Source organism: Perissodus microlepis, chromosome 6 (assembly GCF_051167445.1).
Source record: "Perissodus microlepis isolate ML-2025 ecotype Zambia chromosome 6, ASM5116744v1, whole genome shotgun sequence".
NCBI lineage: Eukaryota > Metazoa > Chordata > Actinopteri > Cichliformes > Cichlidae > Perissodus > Perissodus microlepis.
This window is the reverse complement of record NC_140466.1, coordinates 23,475,741-23,496,470: the sequence shown is the minus strand read 5'-3', so window position 1 is coordinate 23,496,470 and position 20,730 is coordinate 23,475,741. Positions and strand designations below refer to the sequence as shown.

The 20,730-nt window shown below is 42.3% G+C and overlaps 1 protein-coding gene across 4 annotated transcripts in view; it reads left to right on the top strand.

Moving 5' to 3' along the window:
• Positions 1–20,730, top strand: part of bnc2 (basonuclin zinc finger protein 2) — a 170,999-nt gene that overhangs the window by 65,058 nt on the left and 85,211 nt on the right. The window contains exons 1-3 of one of the 4 annotated variants that reach the window (XM_084931554.1): positions 13,514–14,076; positions 15,081–15,434; positions 19,086–19,148. In XM_084931554.1, the coding sequence (XP_084787680.1) occupies positions 14,074–14,076; positions 15,081–15,434; positions 19,086–19,148 (420 nt within the window). In that variant the 5' untranslated portion in view covers positions 13,514–14,073. Of the gene's footprint in view, positions 1–13,513; positions 14,077–15,080; positions 15,435–19,085; positions 19,149–20,730 lie in introns of those variants that run through there. The other 3 variants (XM_084931551.1, XM_084931552.1, XM_084931553.1) reach the window with 3 other exon arrangements.

The window sequence follows — 20,730 nt, the reverse complement described above, 5'->3', positions numbered from 1 at the left end:
GCGTGGCACTGGGTAGTTTGTGGTTTGCAGAATGGCTGTATTATTCCTGTATTAAGTATCTAGTGTTTCACTTCAGTGTTATAAGAGGCTTCCCTGGCTCAAAATATCAGATTACCTAAAATCATGTAAATATCAGTATCCTCCTTACAGTTTTTCAATAATGCATTTTAGTGCTGATACTGTTTGGAGAGATCTATAACACCGTCTCATTTAAAAAAGGAACTCCAGTGATTATACAAACATCTTGTGGAGTAGTGCTGCATATGTGGTAAAGGACTACTGAACTGTCAGTGGATTTGCATTGGTGGAGGTGCCAGATTTTGAGGAGGAAGGAAAAAAAAAATGAAATAACAAAGATGATGTCTCTGGCTCTGTGGCACTTTTATTAAAAACACTCCATGCAACCCTAAGTTTTTGACTTATGTGTACCAGGCTATTCTGAGTCAATAACATGTCATATTTCATGCTGGAGAGAAAATGTTCACAATGGACATTTGTATATGACATATTTATGCAAATAAGTGTAATAATAAGTAAATTGCTAATTCGCAGAGTAAATTTTAAATAAAACAATATTATTGTAAGTAATCACCTAAGTCTTAAAATTGTTACCTGTAAATGCAATTTATGGTGTTTTATGACTTGTTGCTTCATCAAATTTAGTTCTTTACAAATACACTAAACCACAAGTGCCCAGCATCACCTACAAGTACCAAACATTTTAGTGTTATTCATGTCTGTGTTCTGAAGATTTATTTTATAGTCATATTGGTTCACATACTCTGGTAATTAAGACAGTTTAAGCCTGAAATTATAGCAAAAAAAGTTTTTCTGGCTGTTGATGGTGTTTTTTCATATATGATACATAAAAATAAAAAATAAATAAAAAAATAAAGTGATTCTAATAAAATGAATTGAGAATATTGAATGAACTTTTATAAAGCAAAATTTGATTTTTTAAATATAAAAGTCAGAACACCCCCCCCCCCCCCCCAAAAAAAAAGACAAAAACAATGAAGTTACAAAAAAAAGGGCAACATTTTCAAATAAATTATTATTGTGTTATATTTTCCACCTTTAATAATCGTCTTTAGATTAAGTAAGTAAAGCTTTACTGATAAACATCATTATAACATAACCGTTGGTTATCCGTTCTCCTCAATCTGCCTGTCTGCCCACATCAGTGCAGGTTCTTCCTCCTGTCTGTTTGCTTGACACTCCACTGTGTCACAGTGCTACTAATGGCCATTGCTGAGCCAGCCACTTTCTAAATGACACCCTCCTCCGCTCAATACAGCTGCTCTGCAGTTACACACTCACTCTTCTCCCCCCTTTTTTTCTCCCTCCCTACCGTCTCCGCTGACTTCCTCTCATGTACAACGCAGTGGCTCCCCTCTCTCAAGAGGAAGAAAAGCAGTTTCTTGTCAATTATCTCTCAATATTTTCTACTCAACATGCCTCTTGATGAAAGATCGTCATGTTGTATGGTGCACGCGTCCTTTTATACATCACATATCAGTGGCTGGATAACTGACAGTGTGTGACTGGAGCGTCTTCTCCCTGCTGATTGCAGCGCACCCACCAACACAATGATTCGTTCATTCATCACCCCCACCCCCCCACCCCCCATGCGTGCACACACACACACGCATGCACACAAACAGTTCGCGTTCTCTGCCTTCTTTTATCTCTTTTTCCCCTCCTCACAAAACATCACCTTTCTCTCCTTTTAATCATCTTCATCTCGTTGCATGTGTGTGTGCGGTTGTGTGTGTGTCTCTGTGTGTGTGAGAGCAGCAGAGGGTGGTGTAGCACATTTCCTCTACTGCAAGCTATACTAAGGATGTATGGAAGCCAAATTGAGTTTGGCCTTAGTTTGACTAGAGCAACCCTGCCAACCTAAATCCTGGATCGACACACATATGATCACTCTCATTCTTTCCCACATATCAGCTCTCCCACTTCCGCATACCCCAGGTGCCACTCGGATTTAATGTAGTTCAAATGACTTTATTAACTCTCAAACGAAAAAGAACAAAAAAAAAAAAAAACCCAGTAGTGCTTGTGATGACTGAGGCATTCATCTTTTGTTGCCTCTGACTTTGTCTTTACAGGGACCACACACACAGACACATGCTCATGAACGTGCGCCCTCAAAGTTCATTGGTTAATCAGCCAGGGGTTCCAGCATCCTAAAAGATGGTGGTGGCAACATTTTGGCACTGGCAGCTCATAACTGGATTGCTGTAATTATTCATTGGGAGAGTGATGCCTTCCAGGGGCTGAAGATTGATTAGGTTTGATACGCGACTTAGTGTAATCTGTCTTTGACCACGGCTCCTGTCCAAATTGGCAGGAATAATAAAAAAGAGCGCAAGTTATTTTCAAAAAGGAAAGAGAAGCGAGTGAGCAAATGAAAATGGAGGTGGGTGGACAAAGGGAAGAGAGAAAGATTGAGGCATATCCTGTGTCATGTCTCCTGTGGCGCCCCTTTGCCATACACAAACCATTAATCTGCAAACAACAACAGCCGGGCAACCATTTTGTTTACAGTTGAGCAAGACTCAAGCTAAATAAAGTCATTACAACCTTAAAATACACACCTCTTATTGTCAGCATCGTTGTGTACTCGGTTCAAAGTGTTCCGTGTTTCCAGGCGCATGTGGGTTTTTTTCCCCCCTTTGCTTGTTTTGTTGGCCAGACCAGCACGATCCTCGGTTGTCTCATTTTCCACGACTAAAGTGTGTCTTCAGTTAATCCTCCAGTGTAAGCATGGCAGAACTTAAAAGGCTCTGATTAGGCTGTTGTGTCCCACAGGTTAGCTAGATATAAACTCGTGACACACTCACAGTGCCCATAGATACCCCAGAGACCTCTCTTTGTGTTAATTAAAGGAGTCTCAACTGCAATTAGCAGGCTTTACAATGAACGTACCCACAGATAAACACATACACGGGCACACATATGTGTACACACAGCGATACAGATATATCCAAACTGTGAGTACATTTACGAGCCCACAAACACTGTTTACAGTTGCTTAAGTATCACCATGCCATTGCATTTATTGTTAGGCTAACTACACCAGATTGTCTTCAGTGTCCACTAGTGGTCATAATGATGGGAAAACAAGCGTGACATGGGCTTGAAGCGGCGTTATTCTGTGGGTACGGCTAAAATCTGTTTAACAGATCATAGAAATCTGAAATACAAATAAAATTTTCTACTTATATTGGAGTTATAATGCAAAGAGTTTAAGTGTGCCAGGCATAAGGATTTGAATCCATGGGTCATTTTAAATCATTTTTAAAATATCCAGTGGCAGTTCATCTTTCCAGGAGCAAAGCTCTTTTTTTCCTCACAGAAAAAATAATAGTGTTTTTATTAGGATTCCTTTATGATGATGGTTTTAAATGAAAACATCTGGCAGTGATTTTTGCTTTTAGCAGCATGAATAAAATTATATTCACCTCCATTACGCCTGGTCAAAGCGTTATCATCCCTGTTGGTCAAATATTCCCACACTAGGGGTCGAGAGTTTGTCAGTTGGCTGATTTTCTTTAGTTTCCCCTCACCGGTGAAGTTTAGACACAAAAAGTGCAGGCTTAGGGCGATCCGGTGCTTTTAAACGTGCCACCAATTGATTCTTTACAAGTGTGCGTATGTTATGAGTTGGGAGTGAGAGATAATCATGTGCACTGATGCCAAAGGACACTTTGTCCGTGCCTCTTTGACACAAACGCAGAAATGAGAAAAGGCTGGCTTTGTTGGACACAGAAAATTAGCTGACATTATTTAAAGGTTTTGTTATGTTTCTGTGTGTTTGTCTGGGGATTTTATAATCAGCGCAAATGGACCCTTGGAGCCATTTTTTGTCATTTTACGTCTTATTTTTTTGCATATTTTATGTATGAAAGGACACATGAGGAGATGACTTAATAGCAGTGATACAAGTGCTTGTGTAATTTTGTTGCAGCTCTTCAAGCTAAGACCTGAGGAGTTGTGTTGTGCTCCCTGCTAACATGGGAGTCTGGTTCCATGGTGGCCAAATGGCCCATCATCCTGCCGCCTTATGTACCAAATTAGACCTGTGCTCTCCCGGTGTGCTCAAGCCTTGTTCACAGGAAATCAAGGCCAGGTGGAACTTAAGTGAATGAAGTCCTGCTTTGGCACATTCTAGCTGGGGAGATGACCAAGACCGTGGCCCTGCCTTCCCCCCCTGGAGCTTGTCAGATGTTGGAAGAGTACACAGACCCACAGAGACACACATAAACACAGGTGCGAATACCTATTTGCTGCAAACTTGCAGTGGATGGGTGCTGTCAACTCTGTGGCGATGCTGCTTAGCCGCTCCACTCCCATATTTACTTATTTATTGGCAGCGATGGCTGCGATGACAGGGCCACTCACTCTCAGAAAGCCTCCCAGGCTCCACGACGTTTTAAGAGCCCCGGGCCTGGTTTGATGATTTTGACGCGAGTTAGCGTGTACTCGAGTTGTCGGGTGCATTCATGGGGCTAACCGTTCTAATGCGTTTACCCTCCCGCCTTATGAGTGTGTTTGTGTGCCTCGAAGCGAAGTGTCACTTAATAATTTAGCTGCTGGTTTCGTCCCCCTCGCCATCAACCAATCCATTCACAGCCCTTTATGTCTTGCCTCTGGGAATGTGGAGGCCATTCCTCTGCCTCTCTGGGAGTGATTGAACCAGCAGAGACAGGTGACAGAATCTGGTGTGGTGGTGTGTGAGGACAAAGTGCGAAAGACTGACTGCATGAGAAAGAGGGCCAGACAGCCGAGCTGTGAACCCAAATGATGGGAGGAAAGAATAAAAAAGAAAAGTAGCCCAAGCTGATTTCTGTAGAAATGAAAGACAAGAACAACAGACGCTCCGAATCTCAACTTAAGTGTGAATACAGCCTCACTCCCATTCTGACCTTAAATTGGTCCTGCGTGTCTAATGTTTTAAAGCAATGAAACACAGACATGCAAGATGGAACACATGCTCATGCATAACGCTGCACACACACACACACACACACAAACACACAGTCAGGTTTCTGGCCTCTGTGTATGCCAGATGTAGACATGACATATTTTTTCTCTCTCATCAATGTTTTCAGACTAATAGGTTCTTGTTCTCGGTGGAAGTGGTTCTAAGCGAGAGCAGGAATTCAAAGCTTGCATGCCAAACCTGTGGCTATGGTTGTAATAATCAAATAATGTAACTTGGCCACGTGCAAGAATGTGTGTTAATACATGAGAGCTTTCAACAAAGCACCCCAAAGCCAGTGGCCTTCTATATACTTTAATATGACTTCATGTTCACTTAACCCTCCTCTTCTGTGTAATTGAAACCTGATGGTGGAATAATAATCATTTTTTTTTATTATTTTTTTTCCTCTTTATGCATTCGCTAAGCTGATTTTTGCCCAGGCTGTGGGATAGTATTCAATTACAAGGGGTTTGGAGGAGGGGAGGGCAGCAATGGGCATTACACTTAGAACCTCTCCACGGGGCTCACAGGAAGAGAAACTAAAATGACTTTTTAATGTGCTGATCGTTTGGTTGGAGCACACATCCTACAGAACTTGAAAAATAAAAAATATATTGCTTCTGAAACTACACTTCCTACTTTTCACTTCTTTAGACGCGTGGCTAAAAAAAGATGAATGAGAAAGACCAGAGTTAGAGACAGAAGAAGAATTTAACCCAATTCTTTTTCCTCAGCAGAAATTCTCTGAAGTAAACCTAAAACTTTCTTGCTTGTTTGCCGAATGGTTTTTACTACCACACAATGATTTGTGTGACATTTATTTGGGTGTTTTTTTTGGCGAGGAGCGTCACAAGTGTTTGTGTGTTTGTCGTGGTGTTAGCGGTTATGTTCCTTGTCATGTGTGTGCCATAAATAAAGACTCCCCTGGCTAATGCAACCCACATGTTTTTTGTTCCCACCTCCTTTCTGGATTTGCATTTGTTTTCTGGGGACTTTTCAGATGGTACACAGGCTTGTTGGACCACGTCTCAGCTTTTGTGAGGTCATCGATTTTTTTCTTTTTCTTTTTCACATCAAAAGCAGCCGTGGACTTCCCTTTTACTCACAAAGGTTAACTGGTATAATGCGTGATTCCCATTACTTCACCACTGAGCAGATGCACAGCTGTGAACTGATGACTTTCCTCAAAACACATTTGCAGACACAGTCATACCCAGACAGGAGATACTAATAAATAACCACAGCTTTTTAAAAATATAATTAATTTTAAAATGATCTATTTCAAACCGGTGTATTATTCATTTGTAAGACCATCACTATCCAACATAAAAATAAACTACAGGTGACCGTGGCAACCAAAGCAAGCAGAAAGAGCACCTTCTTTACAACTGTTTTCACCTGCTGACAATAAGAAACTTCCAGCAGCCGCTCACCAACCAGTTGGAAAATACACATATTTCTCTAGCAGCTTGTGGTTATTTCACAACCAATATGGGAGAAAATTCACAAGTGACCATGACATCATGTGAAAGACCTTTATAGGCAGGAGCCTGGCCATGTAGGGCTTTAAATGTAATTAATGAAATACAGATAGGAGTGCTGTTTCCAACACTTTGGTAGGTCCAAAAGTGCCAAAGGAGACAGTGTTGAAGGGGCCAAATTTAAATATATGCTGTGGAACTTTTTTAAAAATCACATCTTGTATGTTCGAAACAAGCCTCCATTTTTTTTCTTTTATTGCACGGACAGTTGTCTACAATATTTTGGTGGCTTGCCTGACCTATAGTTCACAGAAGTTACATTTTGTTGGTTGACATTCAGCCTGTGGTCGGTGCATATATAGCAAGAAAGAACTGGCCAGTAATTAGTCTGATGGAACCACTTTTAAATGACCTTATTGTTCAGTCTTTTAATGTAATGCAAAATTATGAAAAATGGAAGCAAAATTAGGTCTCAGTGGAGATTTAATTATACTTGTTGGGTGTCAATATTTACTATTGTCCACAACAAACGCTTTTAAAGGGTCGCAGTGTAACAACTACTCAAATCTTTTTAGCCTTTAGAAAAAAATGGAGAGAAGCTAATCAGTGAGTGTAAAAGGGAGCAGAAAGTTAAAACAGGTAAAGACACATTAGTGAGGTCAGGAAGGGAGAAAATCTGAGGGTTATAAGACTGAGAGGAAGGGTAAAAACAGAATAATGAGAGGTGGGGAAAAGTGTGGAGGAGGTTCAGAGAAGGAAGACACTGTCGAGAAGGACTTTGTCAAACTCTCACCACTGGGTTCGGTGGATATTGGGTTGGACGGTGAGGTGGGGGTGGCAGGGGGCAGAGTTGCCACGGCAGCGTTCCGGATGGGCAGGCGGTCTCCTCTCAGGGGTGAGGGGGGACGTGGGGCTGTCAGGGAGCCTGGCAGGTAGAGACACAACGCCCTGTGACTGGGGGGGAGCACGGGTCAGTGAGAGAGGACAGGACTGAAGGGATGGAGGCGGCGGAGGGGTGAGGCAGAGGCCTGTCTGATGAGGTGAGGAGAGAGTTGTAAAGGAGGGAAACATAAGAGAAGTAAATGAGGGTGGAGGAGGAGAAGAGCTACTGATAATTAGAAGAGAATTATCCAAGTGTGAGTGTGGAGTATTTTCTGCTGCAGCTTTGATGTTTTTACTCCCTTCCCGAGTCGCAGAACAACGCAACCTCTTAATTCCTGCCACCTTAATCACACTGGACAAAGCAGAGATTTGTGCATTTGGAGTCATGCTAAATTTTGTTGAATTTAAGTTTAAATCTTGTTCCTTATAGAAACATTCCAACAAGCCATAGTATTTGTCAGATAAGTTGGCACCAGCACCAGAAACCATTGGTAGGCCACTTTAGTGACTCTAATTAGTTGTTATAAATCCTACAATCCATAACAATGACATCTGTGAATCATTATACAACTTAAAGAGTTAAGTAATTTTTTTTCTCCCACTAAAGTTGTTATATAGCCTTTTCCATTAACAGCTGGTGAATGTAGCTGATGCTGGAGATAATCCCATCTCCCTGTTTTTTTGATGTCATCGTGTGAGTTATTTGCTAGCTAGCAAACTGCAAGCTGTAGAACTAATTGATACTGAGCTAGAGAAAATTGCTGAAATGTTTCAGTTTTTGCAGCATCTTTAAACACTTAATTTCTAGCTTGTATGATTTGTTTTGAAATGCATCTTTACACAGAGTTTAAAGAGGTTTTGAAAAAGAAGATGCTGGAAATCCATCAGTCTGTTTACTGTGATTAGCTAGTTAGCTAGTTTCTTAAGTATCTCAGTAAATATCACTGGGTTTTCAGACTGTTGGCTCTAAGTAATACTTAATTTTTTGATTGTTTTTTTCTTATTTTCTCAATATTTTGAATTGTTAATCGCTGCCAAATTATTAAATCAACAGCATGCACGCTGCAGGGCTCCACTTTTGTCTATTTGTTGCACCACGAAAACTGTATCATATCACGAATCAGGAAAGCACCAGTCAGATTAACTGATGATAAAAGCAGTGACTAGTTGCAGACCCACTAATATAAAGAATATAAACACCACGCATGTTTGAATTGAGGTTTTCAGATATAGAGAGCTTAAGTGAATTTCTGCATGTGTGTGTGTTTATGTGTCGTCATGTGAAAGTTGTTCAGAAATTTGGTGAGAAGGGAGGATAGTGGTCTGGTGCCTGCTGGGATCGAGGTGAACATGTGAATGAGCACTGTATATGTATGTGTGTGTGTGTGTGTGTGTGTGTGAGCGTCCATGCTGATGCTGATAAAATTGTAGTTTTGTCTCCCGACCTGGATAGTGGAGCCTTCCCTTTGAAGGAAAACTGAACTAGGATGTGGAGCGCTGTTATGCATAACATGTCATTAGATCACAAATTGCTAAACAGGCATTAGCAAATGATGCTCTTAGCAATTAACCTTCTGCCTTTCTATATTACCACAAATACAGCTGAAAATTGTAAATAACTCAGAACACTCGTTAGACTCGTCTTGTTCTACTGTTTCGTTCACAAAGGTGCACTTATAAGTGGAGCCCAGATTGCAGTGATCAGTGACACGGGCAATCATGTGGCTCTCTTTATTCTCTCTCAGACCTTTTGGTGCCCTCGACTGCCTTTCTCTCCGTCTTTCTCTCCGTCTGTCTCTAACGCTATCACAAGTGGAGGGCTGTTCCTGTTGGTGTCATATGATGTCTTGTGGCCCTGTAGTGGTAGCAGAACAGTGACAGTTCTATCCCTGCGCCATCTAATCGACACGCCGCTCGTTGTCACATGCGCACACACTGTGATCATAAATCAGGTCACTGACAGTACCAGCCCTTAGCCATGTGTTCCTGCTTACGTCTTTAGTGTACTGCTGAAAAGCTGCACTCACGTTTTGGTTTTTTGACCTTTTTTTTGGTCACTTTCCACACCTCTTTCGCTGTGAATATTATTGTTTAGCTTTGTTTACCTTTAATTATTCGAACAAGAACGTAAGATGATAGGAAAGCTTTATACGAGCAGAGAAAAAAAAAGTTGGGAATGACTGAACAGCTGATAGGATGAACTCTAGATGTGACTTTCATGTGACAACCTGAAAAGAATCAGTGTTTCACCAGCCAGCATCCTGCTCGGCAAAGAGACGCTCATCAAGCTCCTTCTGCTGGTGGAGATCATTTGTTTCTGTGGCACATGATCGCCGCCGCTGCACAAATTATGTCGTTCCACCTTCCACTTGTTGTCCTCTCCCTTTCTGGCCTAGTTTTTGTGCGAGCTGGTCTTTGTTGTTGTGATTTTCCGTCGTGAAAAGAAAAAAAAAAGCAACACAAAACAGAAAAAGAATACAGCAGCAAAGCATCGTAATTATGACTCTTTGATGACTCCCTGTATTTGTTTTGTACTCTTTGTTGTTTGCTTCAACAGGTTTTCTCACTTTGCACAGAAAATAAAAAGCTGGGTACTTTGCCTCTCAAGAGCATAGAAAGGGGAATTGGTTCTCTTGAGACTGGCCTAACAACTCAGTGCTGTCGCACCCAATTTCTGGGCTATTTGACCCATTAGATGTCAGTGCTTGGGAAATAAAAAGGCAGTGCTAAGAGGTTTGATGGGCATAATAGTGTGGACTTAGTGATGGATGGTGCCATAGTTAAAGTACAAAGAGTCCAAGAATGTTTTAAATCTCACTTTCTGCACTCTTATTGGACTCTTTTACCCGACGTGCTCTATATGTTTTTCTTTAATAAAGACTGAAATATAATCAGAACAGAAATAATAGAATAGAAGCCAAAAATAAGTGAACAGTAAAAGAATTAATGAGGTGATGTAATATAATATTGATAAATATAGAAAAAAGTAACACCAATCATGAGAAAACACGTTTGTGTTGTTTGAAACGATATCAGCACAATCCCCGGTAGGTACTGGCAGATGTTTAGATCACAGATTTATATTGTTTCCCGATTGCCATCTGAACTTTGAGGATTCAGTCATTTATCTCTAAAGAGCACCAATTTCTAAACATCAAATGAAAGAGGAAAATCAGAATTAAAACATAAATCAAGCAACGCATGCAAAGCAGTGTGCAAATGTGGCATCACCACAAATGACTGAATCCTCAAAGTTCAGATGGCAATGGAGGTTTATTTATATAGCGCATTTCATTATACTTCAACTTAAACAACAAGGTTGTCTACTTAGGTGAATGCAAAATAGAACAACGCATATTAATAGTACTTTTTTCATTTTTGCCCTACTTTAAAAAATGTATTGCATTTTTTTTTAAAATCACTTTTGAGCACATCCCTAGAGTTCAAACTAACGTCTTCATACGTAGATGTCACTTTGCTGTTAAAAGAGGTTATTAACTCTGGCGTTGCTTTGAATTTCTGGTTATAGTTGTTGCTCCTTTGTTCTGCGATTCTTCATTGTTGACACCTCCCTTCTGACTGCTCAAATTGCAAAATTGTACCCGAGACTGAGGTTGTGAGTACCTGGGGAGTAAGAATGCTGTGGCAGAGCTTTAGCCTCATGTGCACGCCAGTATTGATCCGTGCAAGCCTCAGTGACTGTTGCTACAGAGCAGGCTTCGCTCATGGTACAGGACTCCCACCTGTCACCAGTCGGTGGCAGCTAATGAGGAAAACCAGCCCATCACACACTAGTACAGCACACACACACACACCCATCAGCTTCTGGGATAACACACTGCCACCAATTCTGCCCTCTCCTCCTGCCTCACCCAGGCACCCCCTTCTCCCTTCTTGCCCCCCCCTGCCCCCCACCCCCTCTTTTTTACTCTGCCTCTTTCTCTACCTCACTTTTCCTCTAATGAGTTGCAACACTGATAACGAGCCTGATGATCTTCCATTGATTCAGCTATCACTTGCTTGTCTGGTAATTGATCCGTAGCTGAGCCTCTAGTTAATTATATGGGCTTCGACATGGACCCCTGCCCTGGGGGGAATTCTCAAGTCCTGCACAATAATAGTTTTAATAAAGGAGCTTGAGGATCTCCAGTATCCCCTTTTTTCCCACCCTTTTCCTGCTTTCACAGATTTTTCATCTTTCTATTTCCTCTTGCCTCCTCTTTCCAGCCCCCCCTTCAAAATTTCTTCATCTCTGTATTTTTACTTCTGTCTCTCTCTCTCTCTGTTTTTTTTCTTTGTTTCCGCTGTCATCACGACCATTTACTATCGGCAGAAGCAAGGTGGAAGGGGTAGGGTGGGGGGTGGGGGGTAAAAAGAGGGGAAAGAAATGTGGAGGAAGAGTGAGCAATATCTGCAGAGTCCACTCCTCCCTCTCACAAATAACAGCCATTAACCAGCCAGGTCAGAAGCTGAGCCACCAGCTTGACTTGAAACACTGAGTGCCACTCGAAAAACCCACAGACTAGCACATTTACAGGAGAATGGGGTGGAGGGGTGGAGGGAGCAGAAGGAGAGAGGAAGAGAAAAAAAAACTGGAAAGCAAAAAGGAACCTTGGCGGCTAAATTGTCACTTAATATAATTAGCCTAAGCCTCGTGCATTACCTTTTCAATAAGTTGTTAAGAGCAGAGCTGGTGGTACATGGACAAGAGGTGACACATTATGCCTTTTACAACAATGCTTCTCGTGGCTACTGACAAGGCACGGGCCAGCATGCAAAAAGATGAATGAAGAAAAGAATTGAAAAGGAAGGGAGCAGCGGAAGGTATTTAGAGGTGGAGGGGGAAAAAATTACAAGAGACAAAAAAGCAGAGGATGAAGATGTAGGCAGGCAGCAAGAAAGGAGCGAAGATGTAAATTGAGCTTGAGACAAAAGACACAATTGCACATTTTCAAAGTGGCGAGACACACACTGCACACTTTTCTCTCTGCTGGCAGAAATCACCTGTACATAACAGTAATGACCGGTGTGATAATCTCAGCAAAGGTTAACGGTATACCACCATTAGTACATAGTACAAAAGGCTTTTAACAGACAACCAAGAAGCTGTCTGCCGCAATTTACCACAAAATTTGAAGTGACTTTATATATCACAAGCCATTTAATGTAGCTGAGGAGAGAAGTTCTGTCCGTGTCCCTTTCTCTTTTGTTCCTCGGCAATGAAAAAGATCACTGTGACATCTCCCTCTCGCTGCGGACTGAGGCACCTGGTCTGTCATTTCTCTAATGATAGTGGGGCGAAAAGACGGGGTGGAGAAGACAAGATGGGAGATTTAAAGTTTAAAAAAAAGGGTAAAGGAAAGGAGAAGGAAGGAGGGAGGGAGAGGGGTGTCTTCATTGTTTGAGATGTGTCCTATGCTGTGTCAAAGGAAGCATAGATCTTTTCCCTCTTTTTTTTTGTCTTATCCTCCTGTGTGTCTTTTTCTCTGTGTCTGCCTCCCTTTACTCCTCCATCCCTCATTTTATTCCCCTTACCTTTGCTGCTGTGGGGACCAATTTGGCTAAAATGGAACCTCTTCCTCATTTTTTTCTTAATTAAAATCTGAGAGCCTCCACGGAGGAGGAGGAGGAGGAGGAGAGGGGAGAGAGAGGAGGTGCCTGTGAGCATGTGTGTTCGTGTGCATGCTGGTGGCAGATTGCCTGCGTTCCATTAGTCTTTCATTAGAGTCGGTGAAAATCAAACAAAGGCACGAGAGTTTTAAAAGATGTATCAAGGCTGGCATATTTGCTTGTTTTAAAAAAATATATATATAGAGAGAGATATATATTTATAATTATCTAATGAAAAGAACACCGAAAAATGTTGATCATAAAAAAAAAAAAACAGTTTTTTTGCAGAATACAAACCTGATTTTTCTTTCCTGAAACAAAGAAACTTGAAAACAGCAAACAGAAGTGGCTCTTTTTTCACATGCAAGGCAACAGCTCAGCTCCTTTGCTTAGCACTGTGTATAACTGTGTGTGTGTGGGGGGGTCTGTGTGCGTTCATATGCGTGTGTGGCAGGACGGTCCCACAGGAGAACTAAGTTGCTCTGAGACATGCTGGCCGCTCGCAGCGCAAATGGTAATAAGGCGGGGGGGGGGGGAGACAAACGCTCCCCTCCTCCCGATCTGCGAGGGCGCTTGCCCCCACCTTCCTGCGTCTAGCAGAGGAGGGGTATGTGTGTGTGTCGAAGTGCGAGTGTGTCGAAGTGTGCAGCACGATGTCACTGAGCATCTCACAGTGGAGCGGCAGAGTTGACTCAGTTGAGCCTGCACTGGCCTGACACACACACTCTCTCTCTCTCTCAGTCTCGCACACACAGACACTCAGCGAGCCACCGTCTCTCTCACTGGCTCGCTCTCGCACACACACACACACACACACACACACGCTCAGGCGCTCAGTTCAGTTCCTCCGTGGCTGCGGCGGAGTACAGAGGAGTCAGAGAGAGAGAGAGAGGCAAGAGGACAGGGAAAGAGAGAGGACAGTCGGCAGCACAGACGTTGAGAGAGGGACACATTCACAGAGACACAGAGAGAGAGAGAGAGGCTAAGGGAGAGAGAAAAGGAGGGAGAGAGAGAGAGAGAGAGAGGAGCGGGAGGCAAGGAGAGCTGGATTGCTGGTGGCTCACTCCCACACCTCATCTTCACTTTGCTGGGACAGACACAGAATTGATGGTAAGATAAATTCAAGCTTTTTATTGGCTCGGCTGTTTGCTTTTATGGACGTTTATGGGACTTTTTTTTTTTAAACTGGACTTTAAAAATGTTTTTTGGTTGTTTGACAAATTTTTGGGAAAACAGTGAAACAGTATTTTTAAATTTCACAATTTTTTTTGCTGTATGTGTTTTTTTTTTTTAGTCTAGAGTGTAAGATATATCTCTGTTGTACTTACAGCACACTATTTGTTGCCTTCTCAAGCTTGAATTTATTTCTGATTGTATTTCTGTGTGGATATTCGTTGCTGAGTCTGGTGGTGGCACTTCCTAGGTTGCTTAACTTTTACTTTCCTACTTTTCTTTTTTCTTCTTCTTAAAATATTACGTGAGTGTCTCCATGTGTGTGCATGCAGGTAAACATGCGTTCCTCTGTGTATGTTTGCATCCAAGTGTGTGTTTCTCTTGACTCCGTGTCCAAGTACAAAATGACTGACAGATGGATTACAGCAAAAAGTAAAAAAAGAAAAGAAAAAAAAAGTCAGGCCAAAGGCAACAACATGCACCCCCTCGCCTTAATTCCCATACTCCCCCTCCTTTTTTTTTGTTTTACTCCATTCTTGCTCACCTTCTCATCAACCTCCCTCCTCACCTCCATCCTTTTCCTCGTCCCTCTTCACCTCCAGTGCTCCGCTCATCTTCCCCTGTCCAAGACGAGGCCCCCGAGGAAATTCACCACAAGCCCTCTTCTCTCTCCCTTCACGAGAATTAACTCCACACTCACTGCTCTGCCACCGGAGCTGCCAAGAAACCTCACACACATACACACGCACACATACGTCTACTTCCTCATCTTGCCTCTTGCTGTTATCCTCCTCAGCAAGCAGGAACCAAGCTAGATTTTTTTAAAAGGCAACATAACCCCAAAAGAACCCACCTTCACTGACTTCTTTTTCTTCTCTCCTCCTTCACACTCCCACATCCCTGCCGCCCTCCCTCTCTGTCTCTCCCTCTCTCTGTCTAAGTCCAAGGAGGCAGAGTTGGATGTGAGAGGCAGTGAGTGTGACACGGTCCCACCAGAGCCCAGCAGAGACCCAGAGTCGCCCAGGCCACCTCCAGCTAAGGCTAACGGACCCACGGACACAGCTGGCATTTGCACGAGCATCATCTCAAGTAGCCACAGTAGTAGTAGCAGCAGCACCACCAGCAGCAGAAGTGGTCTGGGTGGCGTAAGCATCGTTAGCAGCAGCGCTGAGGGAGCAGGCGCGAGCTCCATGCAGTTCAGCACCAGACCGCCTAGTGCTGAGCAGCCGGGCTTCATGGGGACATGGCAGCAGCAGAGCACTGACAGCAACCTCCTCTACAGAATGTCCCAGCAGGTACGTCGCTCAGCCTCACCCCTCCATCTTCTCCATCTCTGCCTCCTCCTGTCTTCCTTCTTTCTTTTCCATCTTTAAGGCCAAATGTTCATTTTCCTTCTCCTGATTTGTGTTTACTCTCACAGTATTTACTGGTTCCTGATCCAAGAAAGTGTTGGTGTACGTCTGCATGTGCAGATGTATGTGTAAGTTCATGTTGGGGTGGGTGGGTGGAGGTGGTGGTGGGGGGGAGCCAGTGGTTTCGTGGTGTCTTGTTTGTGATATTTTAAGTTCAGACTCAATTTTGCAGCAGAGTTTTTGTAACTTTCCCTTTTCTGTTTGGAACATTGATTTCATGCTTTTTGTGTTGCTCTTTTACACAAACCTGCTGTAAAGTATTTCAATTCATGCATTTTCCCTCTCTCTCTGTCATCTGTCACTTTTTCAAAATTTATTCAATGCATTTGTCATTTTCTTTTATTTTTTAAAAAAGGGCAAAAAATAGCACATTTTATGTATTTGCAAAAACATGTTAATATAAAATTTGCACAGCTTGCGACATGATTCCTCGCCTCTTGTTACACACATGCTTCTGTCTCAGTAATTGGTGTGAGAGCGGAGTTTTAAAAAGCAAGCTATAGGCGTGTTTTGGTAACCCCAGCGCCGATAAAGACTCGGGAAGGGGCACCCCTCTGGGACCGGCTAATTGACTTCGTGTGGCCGAAGCAGGAAGCCCCTCGCGCGGCTACGGAACAGCAAAGGAGCCGTGAATGAATCCTGGCTGGCCAGGAAAAGTAGTGATGATAACAGAGAGCCCGCAGCGGCTGAGGACAGTCGAACATTTCCTCCCGACATTCCTCTGCTGCTGTCGCCGGTGTTCCTCTTCGTTCTGTAGCCTTTTTTTTATTTTTTAGGTTTTTAATGTCGTCTCTAAAGTTAGAAACATGACAGGGATGAAGTGGTTTCGTTGGATAAATATCAGGTACGGAGAGGGGGGATAGGAATGTCCAGCTCCGAGCAAGTGTATGTGCGCGCGTGTGCTAGTACGCGGGCGTGTGTGTGTATGTGTGTGTGCTTGTGTGCGTCCGTTCGCGCACATGTCCGCGTGAGGGGAAGACAGTAAAGATAGAGGATGGTTGTTAGGTTGCAGTTAATCATAGCGGGACCTGCAGACTCTCCGTACCATGCACACGCTGTTACGCACTCGGGCCATAGCGGCTCTTGCGCAACAGCTTCGCCGCGGCTCCGTGCTGTAAGTGATGAGAAACATATTCTGTCACCTTGACGGCACTTGGAGTCCGTTTTGTTTTTGTTTTGTTTAACCCCCAGAGGTCGAATCGTGAAGCTGAAAACGATGTTTTGGGATTTATTTATTTTTTTAAAAGAACAAGAATCCCGGTGTAACTTTTAGTAAAGACACATTTTGTTAAACAAGCTTTCCACGAAATAGTTTTAGGAGAAAAACAACCTCCACCTTTTTTTGTTTTAGTCAGGTTGATCTTTAAAGCCCTCAAATTTATTAGATACGTAAATCAATAGTGTTTCCCTTTACATCCTCACCTTTCGTGCTTATCACGTTTTATCTTCCCCACCCCCTCAAAATCTTCCTAAAGTAACGATCATGCAAACTATTGATACACGAATTAGTGGATGGGTTGCAGGGGTCAGCGAACCGCTTCTCTTCTCCTCTCCCGGTACGAGCAGGTGGATGGGCCCTTGCGCTCAGCATCTGCTGGGACCCCACGTTTGCGTCCCCAATCCTTTTTACAAATGCGCACCGTTGTTTCAATATAATCAGCTGTGGGACTCGCTGTTATTTATCCTTCCTCGCACTACTTAGAAGACATCTTCTCATGTTTAGTAGGCATGACATAAATTCTCCGAAGGAAGCCTGTTCCTTGACAGACTCGCCTTATTGGAATCTAACCGATAATGACTTTGTGTTTGCCGAGCCTGGCGCACCCTGGGGTGTTGGAGAGAAATGCGTTATGGGCTTGTGTTAAAAAAAAAATACCCCCCATCTCCCGTAAAGATCAACCAGGTGACAGATAGATGCAGGATTTTATAAAAGTTTAGTTACATCACATCTCCATCTGATCGATAGAGACATAAAAAAAAAAAAAAAAGATTTGTGCGCAGTGCGTTTTGGAGAAGCGGCTGTGATGAGATGCAGGGACATCTCCAAAATAACAAAAACAAAACATAACAACAACAACAAAACCCATTTGGCAATACCTTTTGGAATTCCTTGTAAATCAAACACACACAAAGAAGCACTGTCGAAACGTAGGAAATGTCTCTTGTGATAGGAAGGCAGTGATTTTCCTATTTTAAAGCCATCCTGTTAATTACGTAAATAACCTGCGGTTTACAGCAGGTGTTTGATTAGCTCGTGGACAAGCATCCGTGACTGAAGAGTGCAAAGAAAGTGAAGCACAGACATTTATTTTTTTCTGTCGCATCCAAATTCCGAATCACTAGTTTCATTTTTTTCATCATAAAAAAGCAGCACGTGTCTTATATGGCGTGGAGAAAATTGCCTAAACCTAAAGAAAATATTTAAAAACCACGTTGAATTTAATAAATAATGCCTGTATTGCTGCCGAATTTTAATCGTTTTTCATAGATTTTTATTGGCAATTAATGAATGTATTTATTTCATATTCACTTAGATGTTTTTCAAGACACGAGGCATTTTCTTTTAAAAAATATTTGGCTACAGGCGATGCTGTTTGGATTGAAGAAACAAATGAAAAATACAGGTGAATTAAATATTTTTCCTTATGTTTTATTAAATGTGGAGTGTGAGATTGCATATTGATACAATGGTATTTTTTTCCTTTTTCTTTTCTCTTCTTCTTTCTTTCTTTATTTATTTATTTTAAGTCGTTGCGTGATTTTTCTAAAGCAACGAAATTAACAGCGTTGGATATTGAGGCATTTGTGCAGTCGAACAAATTTACACCTTTCATAAAAGGCCTTAGTAGGTTTTTAATCTTTGAGCAAACTCTTTTTTTTTTCTAAGCCACACAGCAGGAGATTTACATCCTCTATAATCCACGCAAGTGTCAACAGGAAAGGGCATAAACAGCATGCAATTTAAATGAAATCAATGAAATGGATTCAATAAATACGACCTATTTTCTCAGCTTCCTCGTGTTAAAAAAAATCAGTGCACATTTTACAAAACACTGCGAGAAGGGAACTCTCCTAATTGCTTTTATGGCGGAAAAAATACAAACATTAGTCGCGAGTGTAATTAATTCCAGGCATTACGGAGTGATAATATTTGGAGCCTTAATTGACCCGCTGCTGTACATGCGTGGCTATGAATATCGACCCTCTGCAAGTTAAAAACTCCAGAGTTAAGTGATACTACGAGTCTAATTGGCTCATCAGGGATGTTTCCTCCACAATACAGCAGCCGGAGGCCGCGTTTCTCTCTCTCCCTTTTCCCCCTTTTTTTATTGTCTTCTCCACTTCAAGTCGGAGGAACGTGGGAACAAGTCAAGGATTAGAGAAGCTTGTAAAAATGTGCCTTCATCTCCACCTGAGGATCTGATGGAGCCACCCAGGCTCGGTGCAGACCTCAAAAGGGGTGGGGGGGAAATCAGTGTATATCTCCAGTTTAAAACCATCTCTAAAATAGCCTCTTCCTTTTCTTTTTGCAAGGGTGCTGTAACGCGGCTTCCTTTGAAGTGCGACAGGTCGACTATGGGCCGAGATCTGGAAGAGGTACAGTGGCATTACAGCTTGCCTGACTTCTGTCTGCTCTCAGTGCTGCCTGCTTCATCTCACACCGAGACTCTTTTTATCCACCTATGGACACAGCAGGGGTGGATAACACAGACATATCATTTAAAACTAGATAACACAAAAACGCCAAAAAAATGAATTCAAATACCAATAATAATCAGCGTTAAAACAATAGAAATAATAATAGAAATTTTATATCTTATATAGCTTTTTGTGGCAATTTTTTTTCTTAGGATTTAAAATAATATTTTAAACAAACACTCACTCAGATTTGCAGCATTTTATTCTTTCATTGTAGCATGCATTTACAATTTTAGGATATGGAAATTACTTTAATTTAATGTCAGTAAATTACATTTCTAACTAATATATATATTTATATGTCTTTTTTAATTCTTACAAATCTGCTGGCTTCTTGTCTCCAAACATCCTCTCAAAGATTTGAAAGCTTGACTTTATTTCCTCTAATATTACAATTTTTCTTTCCATTTCTCTTCCTTTTCCTCTTTTTGTCATGTTTATTTATTTATTTATTTCGCTTGGATCAACATCACAGTCCTGTTGGTTGATTTTCCCTTGTTCCATATATTTCGTTAAAGCGTTGTGCAGCCAGCCCAGCGCTGTCTGTTTATGCCAAACGGTTGGAAGTGAATTCTGTTAGCGCTCAGAGCATGATGATGGACATATTTGTGGAAAAACATGCTCTGCTTTGTTTTGTCTGACTGAAGAAATTAGGTAGATATTATCCTCTTCAGCGCAGTTCAGAGTAGACGCTAATCTGCCTATTAGCACAATGATAGATTTATAGCAGTGTGTGTGCGTGTGTGTGTGTGTAGGGAGGCTGGAGGCAACCGTTGTTTTACACGGTGGGGTAAAGTCGTGTTGTATGTTGCATATGTGGTGCATATGCATTGCTTCTTACTGTTGTGTTGGACTTGGAGGCAGTGATTTGATGCATATGTGTAGAATTACCCACAATCGGTGAACGTGTGCGCATGTGTGTGGTTACACTCGCTGTTATTATTTCCATGTCTGTCTTTGATGGGTCGTTGCACACAGAGCGTATGGATGTCTATACATACATGTATCTGGTGTCAAGTGTGTGTCTGTGTGTGTGTGTGTGCGTGACGTTTATGTGTGCGCTAAAGAGTTGGTGTCTGTGGGTTTGCCATTTATTTTTCTGAGTGGGTGGCTAAGCACTCATATGCCAGTTGTGTGAGTGTAAGCGTGTTATTAAGGATGTGAGAGTGTGTGTGTATCCTCCCTGTGTGTGTGTGTGTGTGTGTGTGCGTCTCTGTGTATTGGATCGGGCTCCATGTGTGTGCGGGTGCGAGGTGAAGTGTCTCTTGGCTGGCCCTGGCTGGAGAGCTGGAGGAGAGCAGAGGTGAAAGAGGAGATTTGCAGAAAAGACACGCACCACTTCCCCCATTACTACTTTTTCTTTTTCTTCTTCTACTTTTACGTCTTTGTCTCTCACAGCTTCTTCTTCTGCCCTCGCTTTTTCAGCCCTCTTCCTCTTCCCCTACCTTCACACTTTCTGCTCTGTGTCTTCTTCGCCACT